At 37.3% G+C, this 16,275-nt stretch overlaps 1 protein-coding gene across 2 annotated transcripts in view; it reads right to left on the bottom strand.

Annotated features, from left to right (window-relative positions):
- TRIM33 (tripartite motif containing 33) overlaps positions 1-16,275 on the bottom strand; it is a 120,217-nt gene that overhangs the window by 16,859 nt on the left and 87,083 nt on the right. For both annotated transcript variants that reach the window (XM_066247550.1, XM_066247551.1), the window contains exons 11-13: positions 12,551-12,751; positions 2,871-3,003; positions 1,391-1,454 (exon numbers count right to left, since the gene is read on the bottom strand). In XM_066247550.1, coding sequence (XP_066103647.1) covers positions 1,391-1,454; positions 2,871-3,003; positions 12,551-12,751 — 398 coding nt within the window. The remainder of the gene's footprint in view (positions 1-1,390; positions 1,455-2,870; positions 3,004-12,550; positions 12,752-16,275) is intronic.

The raw sequence follows: 16,275 nt of genomic DNA, 5'->3' as shown, positions 1-16,275 counted from the left end.
CTCCAAGCACCATTTCCTCTCTAAGATGACCAGATTTCTTAGAGAAATGGCTGATTCCAGGTCTGAGGCAGGAAATGTACAAGACAAACCTGGAACATCATTTCACAACAAGAAACAAGGAAGCTTTCAGAGACTGCTGGAGTGGCCAAATTTAAGAAGCTCTGACAGACCAAAGACAGAAAACTTTAAGCATCAATAAAAATAACATCTATAACACTGTAGAACATATAAAATGTTTAAATATATGAGTTCATAAAACTAAAAATAATATAACTCATCGGTCACTGTAGCAGGGTGCTGGAAAATCAACTCACTATTATAAAAAGTAGGGAAATAAAGAGAAAGAATCGATTCACTCAGCCTTTCCTATAACCAAATAGTTGATGACATCAAGTTTCTCTTTACAGAACTAGTTTAAAATAATAAAGAAAGAATAACACAGTCATTTAAATATAGGCAGTCCCCAGATTACAAACGAGATAGGCCTGTAGGTTTGTTCTTAGGTTGAATTTGTATGTGAGCTGGAACAGGTACATTTACCTATTAAATGCAACTTAGATATTTGTCCTAACACAGTATTTTTACCTTTCTGTGCATATAAATACTTAAACATCTTCAAACTTACAGAAGTTATCTTGTTCGTAACCCGGGACTTCATCTACATCTTTTTCAACCAGTAAAAAAAGTTAGGTAATGATCATTACTGGCTGCTATCACAAAACAAACAAACAAACAAAAACCAATCAGACATCACGTGCCCCTCATGAAATACACACCACCACCACCACCAATGAAGTATTCTCCCCTCTCCTTTCCCCCAAAACAAACCTGAATCTGATCAAGCTTCTTGATCTAAATACTAATATAAAGAAAACACAGCAGCAGTGTATTCAAATGACAAAATGGGGGAAGACTATAGGAGAAACAATACTCAAATACACTGATTCTGACATCAAAATGTCTATTGATGGCAATGCAGAGAACTTATCTAAATCTGATTCAAAGAAACCATTTTTTTTAAAGGGGCATTTATAGGAAAAATTGGGAAATCGAACATTAACTGGATCTCTAATGATATTAAAAGAATTATCTGCAAATTTTTTCTAGGTGTGATAATGGTTCTGTGGTTATAAAAATTTTAAATCTTTGTATTTTAATATAGTCTAAAATAGTCACAAGAGAAATAAGATGTCTGACATTTGTTTCAAAATAATCTAGACCAAGGAGTGAGCGGGAGCATAAAATTAAGACTGGAAGTGACTTGGCAACTGTTGAAGATGAATGGTAAGCATATAAAAGTTCACTGTAATAGTCTGATTTTTAAAACACCCCTTTGAAACATTTCTTAATAAAAAAGAAAAAAGATACCTATTAATAATGTAATACTCACCTGCCTCGACTGCCAGTACTAGAGGTACTAGGAGGTCTCACAGGTGTGAGAGAATTGGATAAACCTGCAAAGAATAAGTCAAAATGAATATCAAAGCAGATAAGAATATTCAGAATTCTACCTACTAGTTACAGAACTCAGCATGATTACAATGCAATTGAACAGTTCTTGGAAATCTAGACTTAGCCTCGCAGTCCGGTATGACGTCTGTAATCACTCCACCCACTTCTCTCCGCTGAACACCATTCTCAGAATCCTCCTCACAGCAACACTACCTGACCCATGAAAACTCAGCAGATCAAGAGAAAGCTATCTACCATCTTGGCCAAGTCATTCGGTAAATATACTACTTAGAGTTATATTACTTAGTCTTTCTTTTAGAAGTCCTAGAATAACTAACAAACTATATTAAACCTCAAAAATTATATGACTCAAAAAATACATTAATGTTGCATCTCATGCAAAACTCACATTTAAATCTGAACTATTCTGAACTCTAGAAATAATGAGGTGGTCTGTTTTAGTAAGAAAAAAATAATATCTCATTTACACCAGAAAAATATATTCCATTACCACTGTACCAACAATCTAGGGAGAGCCGCTTCAATCATTCACTTACGGTAAGGTCAATAAATCAGCTGGGATTTTGGAAGAAAGCTACATCTCCTCTAATAGTCACATTTTAACAGTTTCCAATAAATTTAAGTTTTTAAAACTTGCAATTTAAAAATTCACTTGCCTTTCCTCAACTTTTTTTTAAACAATTTTCCTACTTTTCACTATTTTACAATGTGTTTTACACAGGGGTTAGAAATCAAAGACCTCTTCAACCAACAACCTGTATCATGAAAAACAAGATATGGAACTACAAATCCAGCAAGGAACATGAATAGAGGCGCACACTGGAGCTCTGAACAGTGTGCGTTATGGGTATAAACTAGTATTGCTTCAGTTAGCTGAAGACTGCCCAAAGTATTTGAAGAAAAATAGTGCAATCAGGAAAAAGACAGGATACGCTATGAGATGGTAATTTTGTGTGTCAACTTGCCTAGAATATAATACTTAGTTCTTTGGCCAAATCCCAGTCTAAACGTTGTTATGAGGGTATTTTTTAGATATGATTTACAACTAAACTGGTAGATATCTTGAGTAAAAATGTGCGTGGGTCTCATACAATTACTTGAAGAAAAGACTGAGATTACCAGAAGAAGAAAGGATTTCACCTCCTGATTTAAGATTGCAACACCGACTCTTGCCTGCATCTCTAGCCTGGCAACCTGCCCTGCAGATTTTGGACTTGCCAACCCTAAACAATCACACGATCCTGTTCCTTAAAATCTCTCTCTCTCCCTATACACGCATGTACGCACGCATATCTCCTATTGGTTCTGTTTTTCTGAAGAACCCTGGCTAAGACATATACTGAGAGATACTTTCTGTAAGGTGTGAAGAAATGAGGCAGCGCCTCAGCTGGTTTTACCTGATGATCCTGGAGATAGGGCAGAGGGGCCTGGAGAGGGATTCATGGTACTTGTAGGCTGTGGGGGTAGGTGACTGCCTGAGATGTATCTACTTAGTAGATTATCTAAACTACTTGAACCAGCATCTTCCAACTAAAGAGAAAAAAACAAAAAATAAATAAATTTGCTTTGATTAAATAGAGAAGTTATTAATTTCATTAGTATAATCACTTATGCTGTTTCCTCATAAACAGATTATCCTACACCTAAATCAGCTTAACTATTGCTTTCTTAGGCTCCCTGAAGACTCATACAGAAGAAAGTTTATGTAAATAAAGCTATAATAATGTTATTCAACAAATACCCAGCAGATCAAGACAAAATCCAATAATGCACCTAAATTCGTTATGCTCTACTATGAAAACAGCGCTGACACACAATAACATGCTTGCTTTCTCTCAAAGTTGATGCAGACTGTGTTCTTTCAACATATTTATCCTGTCTTCCTCCCTTTATTTCAATATCCATAGATCTCCCAGAATCATTCACCTACACAGAAATTTAATGTCAACACCTAACTTTAAAGCTCTGACTTGTCTTTATACTCAACAGAAAGCCCTTGGCCTGAGATATAAGATCCCTTATTACACACACACAAAGGGCAGTCAAGAGATTGTAAGTTATAGCCAGAGGACCTGGCACCATAACTTTGGCCTGATTTCCAATTGTACTACTTGTAAAACATTCACTTACACTGAGAACTGATGATGATGAAATGAGAAAATATTTATGTGAGAAATAGTAAAAAGATATTGCTATTTAATTATGAAAATTACCTTAAGTAAAGGTTTGTATCAGTCTAAGAGATGGTCAATAATTCTTTTTATTTTAAAATTCTTTAAAGTCTTTTCTCTTTTTATTGAATGTACTGGGTTAACACGAGTTAACAAAACTATGCAGGTTTCAGGTGCACAAAGTCAAACTATTCTTCAATAACTGCTAATCTTCTTGCTTGCTGGTCTGTTTGTACCCACACCTGCCCCTTTTAATCTTCTCTCCTGCAAGAGGCAAGATCACTTTTTGAAAACTGAACACATATTTACTACTTGCTCTCCTTTCCTCTCAAAAAGCATGCTGCTTTTCATGACTCTAAAACAGGAAAGTTGGAATCAAAGCAGAAACTTTGGAAAAAACTGTATCTATATAAACCAAGGTAAATTGGATTGATAGAAAAATGATCAGAATAAAGCAGCTCAAAACATATCACAGGCACCCTGGCCGGTTGGCTCAGCGGTAGAGCGTCGGCCTAGCGTGCGGAGGACCCGGGTTCGATTCCCGGCCAGGGCACATAGGAGAAGCGCCCATTTGCTTCTCCACCCCTCCGCCGCGCCTTCCTCTCTGTCTCTCTCTTCCCCTCCCGCAGCCAGGGCTCCATTGGAGCAAAGATGGCCCGGGCGCTGGGGATGGCTCTGTGGCCTCTGCCCCAGACGCTAGAGTGGCTCTGGTCACAACATGGCGACACCCAGGAGGGTCGCAACATGGCGACGCCCAGGATGGGCAGAGCATCGCCCCCTGGTGGACAGAGCGTCGCCCCTGGTGGGCGTGCCGGGTGGATCCCGGTCGGGCGCATGCGGGAGTCTGTCTGACTGTCTCTCCCTGTTTCTAGCTTCAGAAAAATGCAAAAAAAAAACAAAAACAAAAAAAAACATATCACAGGCAAGGGAGGACCATCCTAAAAAGTAAGTAGGTTCGACATCCATTTATAATAATAACTATCAACAAAGTGGATACAGAGGGAACATACCTCAATATAGCAAAGGCCATAAATCACAAGTCCATAGCTAACATCATACTTTTCTTTTTTATTTTTCTGTAGCACAAACAGAGAGAGTCAGAGAGAGGGACAGACAGACAGGAAAGGAGAGATGAGAAACATCAATTCTTCATTGTGGCTCCTTAGTTTTTCATTGATTGATTTCTCAAATGTGCCTTGACTGTGGGCCTTCAGCAGACCGAGTAACCCCTTGTTCGAGCCAGCGACTTTGGGCTCAAGCTGGTAAGCCTTGCTCAAACCAGATGAGCCCCCGCTCAAGCTGGCGACCTCGGGGTCTTGAACCTGGGTCCTTGGCATCCCAGTCCGACGCTCTATCCACTGTGCCACCGCCTGGTCAGGCAGCTAACATCATACTTAACAGTGAAAAGCTGAAAGCTTTTCCTTTAAGATCAGGAAAATGACAAGGATGCCCACTCTTGCCACTTTTATTCAATAGAGTATTAGAAGTCCTAGCCAGACCAATTAGGAAAGAAAAAGAAATAAAAGGTATCTAATTTGGAAAGAAAGAAGTAAAACTGTCAATATCTGCAGATGACCTTTTACATATAGAAAATCCTAAAGACTCCACCAAAAAAACTTTTAGAATAAATGAATTCAGTAAAGCTGCAGAATACAAAATCAATTAGGATCAGAATAATCCTAAAATTTATATGGGATCACAAAACACCATGATATAGCCAAAAAAATTCTGAGAAAGAACGAAGTGAGACGTATCGTACTCCCTGAAATCAAACTATACTACAAAGCTACAATAATCAAAACAGGATGGTACTGGCATAAAAAGATATATAGATCAATGGACTAAAAGAGAGAAAAAAAAGAAAAAAAGAGAGAGCCCAGAAATAAATCCTCATTTATATGGTCAATTAATCTACAACAAATATATAAGGTCTACTGGAAAGTTCTGTCCATTTTTAGAATAAAACAAAATACAAATTTTCCTTGTCATCAATAAACTTTATTAAATAATATAATTGCCATTATTATTAATGATTTCTTGCCAGCGTGAGGGCAATTTGTATATCCCATTTTTGAAAAATGTTTTATCTTTTGATGCAAAAAATTGAACCAGTGCTTGTTTGGTATCTTCTTCATTTTTGAATTTTTTGCCCTTCAAAAAATTTTGTAAGGACAAAAACAAGTGATAGTCGGAGGGTGCTAAGTCTGGGGAATATGGTGGATGCAACAGAATTTCCCAGCCTAGATGTGCAATTTTTTGACGAGTCCCCAAAGCAGCATGTGGTCTGACATTATCATGATGCAGTATGATGTTCTTCCTATTGAACATCGCCGGCCTCTTTTCTAAACTTTGTTTTAGTTAATTTGCTACGTCAGTATGTATACATTAAGTGATAAAAATAGAGAGGCACACATGCGCCAAATAAACGTGCTTACGTGTCGAAACTTGTTGTGATAGAAACGGACAGAACTTTCCAGTAGACCTTATACAAAGGGATAAAAGCAGTCTCTTCATTAAGTGGTGTTGGGAAAACTGGACAGATGCATGCAAAAAAATGAAATTGGACTACTTTCTTATACCATATAAAAAATAAATTCAAATGGATTAAAGACTTAAATGTAAGACCAAAAACCAAACAATTCCTAGAAGAGAACACAGGCAGCAAACTGACACTGCTTGTAACAAGATCTCTTTAGATATGTCTCCTTGGGCAGAGGCAACAAAAGAGAACAATAAACAAATGGAACTACATTAAATTAAAAATTTTTGCACAGCGAAAGAAACCATCAACAAAACAAAAAGACAACCTACAGAATGGAAGAAGATACTGTATTTGCAAATAATACATTCAATAAGGAGTTAATATCCAAAATACATAAGGAACTCATAACTTAATATCAGAAAAACAAACAATCCAATTGAAAAATAAGCAGAGGATCTGAATAGGCATTTCTCTAAAAAGAACATAGAGATGACCAGGAGATATATAAAAAATGTTCAACGTCACTAATAATCAGAGAAATGTAAATTAAAACCACAACAAGCTATATCCTCTCATACCTGAAAGAATGACTTTCATCAATAAATCAATAAACAGCAAGTGCTGGCGAGGATGTGGAGAAAAGTGAGCCCCGTACACTATGGGTGGGATGGTAAACTGGTGTAGATGCTATAGAAAACACTATGGAGAATCCTTAAATAATTAAAAATAGAAAAACTATATGATCCAACAATTCCACTTCTGACTATTTATATAAAAAAAACACAAAAACATCAAGTTGAAAAGATATGCACACCTCTGCTCATTGCAGCATTACTAGTAATATGCAAGATATGGAAGCAGCCTAGGTATCCATCAATACATTAAAAGGATAAAGAAAGTGTGTTACACAGAGACAATGGAATATTACTCAGCAATAAATAAAATTAAATTTTGCCATTTGTGACAACATGGATGAACCTAGAAGATACCATATGCACTTTCTCCTTAAAAAATTGGGGTCTAAAAACTGGGTGCGTCTTATACAATGGTTGTAGATTTTTACTTGTATTTCTTGCTTTTTCGTGCTTGTTTTTGCGCTCCTTGTTGAAGACAGTGATTCATCATCAGACACAGATGAGGACAAGCTAGTGGATGGGAGTTCTGACAGTGATGAGGAGTTGTATAAATTTTATGATGAATAAAACGAGTTCAATAACTTTATGTAATACATTTTTTCAAATTTTGGGCCCCCAAATTAAGGTAGATCTTATACATGGGGAAATATGGTATTATGCTAAGTGAAATAAGTCAGACAGAAAAACACTAATACTGTATGATCTCAGTTATATGTGGAATATGAAAACAAAACAAAACATAAGCAAGCTAACAGATATAGAGAAGAGGTGGTAAGGGGGTGAAGTGGGTGCAAGGAGGTAAAAGGTACAAACTTCCAGTTACAAAACAAATAAATCATGAAGAAAGAATGTACGGCATAGTGCCTATAGATAGTAATACTCAAGTAATAGAATTCTTGAAAGTTACTGAAAGTATATCTTAAAAGTCCTCATCACAAGAAAACTTTTATAACTATGTATGGTGACAGATGTTAATAAAACTCACTGTGATTATTATGACAAGTATACAAATATCAAATCACTATGCTATACACCTGAAACTAATATAATGTTAGATGTCAATTATACCTCAATTTAAAAAAAAGTAAATGGGCCTTTCTCATTAATGAAGTCTTTTTCATTAAAGGCCTTAAGGAACCTCATGTCAGTGACAGAAAGGGCTGAAGGTGAGAGCAGGCTGCAGGCGAGCAAGAGGAATAATTAAAGTGTATTAGGAGTTGTGCCTGCCAATAGTCACAGCTATTTGGCCAAGGAGTAACTTGTAACTGGAATTACTGAAGAATCCCTTGCTGCAACTAGAGTCAACTAGAGGATTTGAGAAGAGGGGCAGCTCCTGGCTCTGGCTGGTTGGCTCAGTGGTAGAGCATTGGCTCGGCATGTGAAGTCCCAGGTTCAATTCCCAGCCAGGGCACACAGGAGAGACACCCATCCCTCACCCTTCCCCCTCTCCTCTCTCTATCTCTCTCTCTTTCCCTCCCGTAGCCAAGGCTCCATTGGAGTAAGGCTGGCCCAGGCACTAAGGATGGCTCCATGGCCTCATCTCAGGAGCTAGAATGGCTTTGGTTGTAACAGAGCAATGCCTCAGATGGGCAGAGCATCACCCCCTAGTGGACATGCCAGGTGGATCCCAGTCGGGCGCATGCAGGAGTCTGTCTCTCTGCCTCCACGCTTCTCACTTCAGATAAAAAATAAAAGAGAGGCAGCTCCTAATATGGGCCACGGACGGAAGTTGGGAAACATCTCGCCTAGACATAAAGAGGAAGGAATGAGTCAAAACAAACATGGAAGTCCCCTGTTACCTACTTCTACTCATACTCTTTAATACCCTCCAACCTGCAATTTGTGTCTCTGGCCAGAGAGACAACCCTAAGCCTAGAAGAGTGAACGGATCAGGAAGAGGCAAAGTAAAAGTATGGGGCTTCCCTGAGGCTACTTGATCTCCAGCAGGGAAATGCTAACTGAAGCATTCACTTCCAGATTCCACCGAACATGGATAAAGTCACCATAAAGTTAGAAGTCTAACTGGGAAAATATTAATTGATTTATTCACTAAGCCAATGTTTTTTAGGCATCCTAAATAACTGCATAGAATACATGTGATATAATAATTTCTATGAATTAAAAAGAAAAAGACAATGCACAGAATACAAAACTCAATGAATCTAAGAAAACTAACCACACAAATGAAAAAAATATAAATAAAATCAATGTCATTTTTGTCTATTACACGGACAAAGATGGTAAAAAGGATTGATTAATTTAGCCAATGTTGGGAACACATTACAAAAATGGATATTCTATAATATTTAAGTTTGCATGTGAATATCATAAACACATACATGGTTTTCCCAAGACTTCATAACTTCCACTATAATATCCAAATAAAGTTATCAATATGCCAAATATAAAAGGTTGTTTAATCATAATCTGAACAGAATCTAATATTCATTTATCTATTCAAAAGGTATTCAGGTTCATTATGTATTCCCTCAAAGTCAAAATTACAAACAAGCATTATCACTATGCTGGAGATGGACAGTAGAGTGAAATTAAGTAATTCAGGTTGAGAGAATTCTATTTAAATCAAATTCTACTCTATAATGATGGCCATAATGATCATTAAGATTTATCAACAAACATCCCAAACTTGTGTTATCTCCTGCTCGTGTTACGCAGCTGACGCCCCCCACCCCCCCTCCCTGCACAGCCGCCCCAGGTCTCCTTTTACTGTGCCACAGAACCAAAGGACAGGAGAAAAAGTGATTCTCCTAGAAATAGTAGGTTGCTTCCCTTTCTATTTTTGGTTTATTTGGTTAAATGTTTCTTACTGTGGTTGTGCTTTTGTGGTAATGCCTCTAATTCCTTTTAAAAATAAGTGACAATGAAAATGTTGGTGAGAATGTGGAGAAACTGAAATCCTCCCAGACTGCTTCAGGGACTGTAAGTGATGCAGCCGCTGTGGGAAACAGTCTGGCAGTTCCTCAAAACATAAACATACTCAAAATATGACCCTCAATTTCCACTCCTAGAAATGTGGCACAGAAAACTGATAGCTTGTGTTCACATAAACACTTACAAAAAAAATGTTCATAAAAGTTTTATACCTAGCAGCCAAAAAGTAGAAACCCAAATGTCCATCAACTGAAAAAAGGATGAACATATGGTGATTTATCCACACAATGAAACATTCAGCCATAAAAAATATATACTGATATATGTTAAAATATGGATGGGCCTGGAAAACATTATGCTAAGTGAAAGATGCCAGTCACAAAAGGCCACATATTGCATAATGTCAGTCATATAAAATGCCAATAGGCAAATCCACAGAAACAGGAAGTGAACTGGTGGTTTCCAGGTGTTGAGATGGAGGGAAACGGAGAGGCTGCCAATGGGGAGGGTTTCTTTTGGGGTGATGAAGTGTTCTGGAATTAGATAGTGGCTCCATAGTTGCACCATCTTGTGAATATACTAAAAACCAATGAATTGTACCTTTTTAAAGGATGAATTTTATGATATGTAAATTATATATCAACTTTTAAAGTAGAGGGTACATTAATATGTTAATAAATAAAAATAAGTTAGCATGTCTTCAAGGAGGAGAAGGTTCATGTGAGAAAGCCTGGATTCTATTCTCCTACCACTTGGCACACATTCCAGGGCTTCTCATTTGATCTCAAAGCTTTTCAACTTTTCAGCTGTGGAGCATCTACATTTCCACCATCTGGTCTGTGTGAGAAAGAACGGAACCAAGGTCACAGCAACCCTAGAAAATTATGTTAAGTATTTTTAAGAGAGATGGAGAAAGATAGAGACAGTGGCAAAGGGAGAGATAAAGAAGCATCAACTCCTTGTTCCATTTAATTGTGCACAAAAGGTGACGTTGGGGTCAAGCCAGCACCCTTGGGATCAATTTCAACGCTGAGTCGAGGCTCTATCCACTGTGCCACCCTCCAAGGCTATTTATGTTAAGTTAGACATTTATAACCTTCCTTCTCTATTTAAAAGTTTTTTAAGAATTAAACCAAGTCTTGTTTATCTTTTTATCATTAATGCCCAAGGACTTTAGCATACAGTAATAAGTGCTTAGTAAATGTTGAATGACTCCTTGAACAGTGTACATACCTCCCTGATTTCCCAAAGCCTCTCAATACTAATGCCTTCCAGACTCCAACCCCAAACTATCCTCCAGCTATATCTATGAATAGTAAAGATAGAACTGGGCTGGGTGACTCTGAGACAGTCACTAACCTCTTATTCGCACCCATAAAGTAGAGATGTTACTGATCATACCAAATTATTTCAAGCATTAAACTGATATACTATCTGTGAAAATTCTTTGTAAATTATAAGCTTATAACTTAGCAATTTTATTTTTTACAGATATATTCCAAAATGTTCTATATAGTCTAGTACTCTCTCGGTGCTAACACAACTACAATTTGTTACAACATGGAAACGATGAGACGAACAGAATTTACAATAATTATGAGTCTGAAACAATACTGGGAGTTAGAAATCCATTAACTCCATTAACAATAATAAAACAGTCAATAACAGTCATGCACAGCCAGGGCCTTAGTGTCTAGGGCTTTTCCTGCTTCCTGCTCCCATGGCAACTCATGAGACAATGCAGTAAAATCTTAGAAGGTTGTATTTACATTTAAAAATATAAAATGCTTTTGAAGCAAACAAATTAATGAAATTTCAAAGGCACTGAAAGATTTTACTTCAGTAAAAAATTGCTGAAGCTGTGAAAGGCACAGGGTGTCAGGAGCCCTTCAGGACCCACCTTCCCCTCCTCACTTCCCCTCTCAGCATCCCCAACGCACCCGACTCGCACCGACTCTCCAACCTCTTCCTTTCTCTGTCCGACCTGTTTGCATAAGGGGTTGACTATCCCTTTTAAACCTAACAGAAACTGACAAAGTTTTGACCACATTTTCGTCCTGGGTTTTCTCTCTAGATCAGCGGTTCTCAACCTGTTGGTCGCGAACCCGGCGGGGGTCGAAAGACAAACTAAAGCCATCGGAAATACATATTTTATTTAAAAATGTATTGTATAATAAATATGTATTTCCGATGGCTTTAGGTGACCCCTGTGTTTTGGTCTTTCGACCCCCGCCGGGGTCGCGACCCATAGATTGAGAACCACTGCTCTAGATCCAAACACACACCAGGAGAACTTCACCTAACACAAGGTTCACCTGTTGGTAGGTGACAGAAAGATAAACAAAGTTTATATCTTATAAATTTAAAATACTGAAGAGTGCTAGTTTTAGGACATGTAACTATTTTTTTAATTTTTTTTATTTTTTGCATCTTTCTGAAGTGAGAAGCAGGGGGCAGGCAGGCAGACAGATTCCCGCATGCGCCCGACCAGGAGCCACCCAGCAAGCCCACCAAGGGGCGGTGCTATGCCCATCTGGGGCGTTGCTCCATTGCAACCTAAGCCATCCCAGCACCTGAGGTGGAGACCATGGAGCCGTGCTCAGTGCCCAGGCCAACTTCGCTCCCATGGAGCCTTGGCTGCAGAAGGGGAAGAGAGAGATAGAAAGGAGAGGGGAAAGGGTAGAGAAGCAGATGGGCGCTTCTCCTGTGTGCCCTGTCCGGGATTTGAACCCAGGACTTCCACAGTACATGTAACTTTGAAAAATTCAAATATATTGTGCTCTTTGGAAATTTAAAAAAAAATTTTGCCTAAATTTAAAAATCATCACCAGAAAAATATACTCTAATTCCCTAACTAACATGAGGTTTTAATTCTTTCATTCAGCTTAAATACAAACCTGTATAGGTGGAATATCTGGTAGCGACGGAAGGTTTTCTGGATTGGTAACTGAGGGGATAAGCTCTATTGCTGTAACAGACGGGCTGGTGGGACCTCGGTTAGCACTCGCCATAGTTGCTGTAGTAGGGCTGGTTGGGTTAATGGCATTGTTGTGCACTGACACAACCGGGAAAGGTCCAGCATGCCCTGGATTTGAGTGCTGTTAGGAGAAAAGATATTGTTACTTAATTGACCAAGATATCCTAATATGAATATATTTGACAACAATTTTTAATTTAGGAAGGATACCTATGGTTGAGAAAGAAGTAGAGTAATAAGTAGAGAAAAGAATAATAATCCAAACTTAGACTTTTCATTTTTCCACTTATTTTTGTGTAGCAGTTCAGGAAAAAATGGAATTGACAATAATTTTCACCCTGTTAGTCAGGTGACATGATCTTATTCAGAACAAAGATGCATGTAAATAGATAATCTAGAAGCCCCCAAGTTTTCAAACAGCATACCAAGAAAGCTACTATTCTGCCCATATTCCTCTTTACCCTTTTGTCTTTTTAAAAATAAAAATAAATAATCGTGTAATTTGTGTATTGTATTATTAATATGTTATAACAAACAATGAATCTACAAACAGAAATATAACATCAATTCCTGACTCTAATTAAGGAGACAATCTCAGTAATTCAGAAATGGGAATGATGAATTAAAGTGAATATCTGTCTTATTGGGAGGGCTGTTCTGAGGATCATTTAAGATGGTACAGATGGAAACCTTTGGAAAATAAATTACTAAACTCATATAAATTTGAAATATTAAAAAACCTAACATTCAGGTATTTCTGTAGGGGCCCTAAAGTGTAAGGGCAATATTCTCTGATTCTGTAGCTTCTGTACTCTCCCAAAGGTTGTACCTGGGCCCCTAGTAACACTTAAAGGCTTTCCATGTACTAAGGGGTACGTGGGTATGTGAGCTCTTCTAAGGAAGTTAACTCCCAGATCCTCAACCTTCATATGTACTTTTTCTAAAGAAAATCCAATTACCTTACCTAAGAATGTGCTGAGGTCTGCAGGTTCTTTTGTCACTACTTCTTTTGCAACTGTCTTTCTCTATACAAAATAGCAAACCTCTGGCCCATTCCTAATCTTATCTAGCACACTGCCTCAGGGTAAAAAAACTGAGACAAGCAAAGGTACAATCAAGCTGTCAAGTTGTTGATAAAGTGCCTGGCTCCAAAATCTGTGTAACAAATCTTCAAGTAGGCTGATATCTGATGAGCAACCAAAATTAAGAAAGATCTGAAAAGCTGTCAACTGTAAGATTTTCTAAAATTCTGATAGCTCATAGTAAGATTCAGCTTTGATAACCCAGAAAATGTTCAAATTGAGAAAAATTCTTGTAATTCCCAGATATATATTTTTGTGTTCAAGTTTCCCAAGCATCACATGAAAACAAAACCCCCAAAAAACAAGGTAGTCATAAAAACTGATGTTGAATTTTTACTTATTCTACTAATAAGTAACAGACATAACAAACATATATATATAACTCAGGGGTCGGGAACTTTTTTGGCTGAGAGAGCCATACACGCCACATATTTTAAAATGTAATTCCATGAGAGCCATACAACAACTAGTGTACGTTACTCATTATCCAATAAAAATTTGGTGGTGTCCTGGAGGACAGCTGTGATTGGCTCCAGCCACCCGCAACCATGAACATGAGCGGTAGGAAATGAATGGATTGTAATACATGAGAATGTTTTATATTTTTAACATTATTTTTTTTATTAAAGATTTGTCTGTAAGCCAGATGGAGCCATCAAAAGAGCCACATTTGGCTCACGAGCCATAGGTTCCCAACCCCTGTATATAACTGAAAATTAAGGGGGGGGGAAGTTCCATTTATCTTACAAAAAAATGTAGATCTAAAACAATTTTACTTTTTGTATTTCCTAATATTCTTAAAGTATGTAAATATATGTTATTTAAACAATTATATAGGAATAACTATAATAAAAATTTGGTCCAAAGAAAAAGTTTTAAAGTTTAATAGCCTGTCACTAGAAATTTGAAGAATTTTACAATTAAAATAGGTATTTTTCCTGCAGAAAAACTGCAATAGGCTGATTTATAACTTTATCAAATATATATATATATAAATGATAAAATGCAAGGAAGTAGAAGAGAAATTCAAGTCCCAGGAAAAAAAGAGTACAAAATTCTGAACTTTAAAAATGAGCTTGTCAAATGTTGGAGAGGCTGTGGAGAAAAAGGAACCCTCATACACTGTTGGTGGGAATGTAAAGTAGTACAACCATTATGGAAGAAAGTATGGTGGTTCCTCAAAAAACTGAAAATAGAACTACCTTATGACCCAGCAATCCCTCTACTGGGTATATATCCCCAAAACTCAGAAACATTGATACGTAAAGACACATGCAGCCCCATGTTTATTGCAGCATTGTTCACAGTGGCCAGGACATGGAAACAACCAAAAAGCCCATCAATAGATGACTGGATAAAGAAGATGTGGCACATATACACTATGGAATACTACTCAACCATAAGAAATGATGACATCGGAACATTTACAGCAAAATGGTGGGATCTTGATATCATGATACAAAGCGAAATAAGTAAATCAGAAAAAACCAGGAACTGTATTATTCCATACGTAGGTGGGACATAATAGTGAAACTAAGAGACACTGATAAGAGTGTGGTGGTTACGGGGGGGAGGGGGGAATGGGAGAGGGATAGGGGGTGGGGAGGGGCACAAAGAAAACAAGATAGAAGGTGACAGAGGACAATCTGACTTTGGGTGGTGAGTATGCAACATAATTGAACGACAAGATAACCTGGACTTGTTATCTTTGAATATATGTATCCTGATTTATTGATGTCACCCCATTAAAAAAATAAAATTATTAAAAAAAAAATGAGCTTGTTATGGTATTTGGGACTTCAATGGATTCATGTAGTAGAATAAAATGTAAGGGTTTACTTCATGTCAATTACAGTATGCCAGAAATTGTCCTTTGCAACTATTTTAATTTAAATTTATAATGATAACTTTTAAATGCCAATCTTCAAATGAGAGGGAGCAAATATTTTTCAAAAACCTTTCCAGAAGTAGTTGGGCCAAAAAGGTGAAGGCCACTGCTTTAGGACAGTATCTGTCAACTCTATGCAGATGGTCTGAGGTAGTAAGTTTACACATTGCTGAGTATCCCCCTCCTTGAAATTCGGATTCAGGGGTTTTGCTCAGAATCTAGTTTTGACAAGGCCTCCCCATCATTCTGAAAAAGCCTTTAAAGATGTCTCTATAGAAACATTGCTGTTATAAAATGAACTGCCTGGTTTTATAACTGGAAGTCCTATGTAAAAGTAGTTTCATTTTAAAATCATGCCTCCTATACAGAAATCAACTACTATTCAGGCAAAGACTAGAAAACATGTCTCTAAATATTTTTAAGGGTAAGCATATCCATATTCTGAAAAGGCCCATACTAAGCAGAGAGAAGCAAAACGAATAAATATAAGAACTAATAATAGATAAGTCTTTCTTATGTATTAGGTTCAAAATGTCACATTAAAAGAGCAGAGGAACAATTTCAGGACACTGAAAAGCTCTCCAGGTTTGATTTTACCACTCTCTTGTGACTGTGGGTAAATAACAAGCTCACTTGTTATTTATTTCTGTAAAATGAAATGGTCGAATGAGATCG

The sequence above is a fragment of the Saccopteryx bilineata genome, chromosome 11 (assembly GCF_036850765.1).
Source record: "Saccopteryx bilineata isolate mSacBil1 chromosome 11, mSacBil1_pri_phased_curated, whole genome shotgun sequence".
Classification (NCBI taxonomy): Eukaryota; Metazoa; Chordata; class Mammalia; order Chiroptera; family Emballonuridae; genus Saccopteryx; species Saccopteryx bilineata.
The sequence above is the reverse complement of the archived record's forward strand: the minus strand, read 5'-3'. Positions and strand labels throughout refer to the sequence as shown.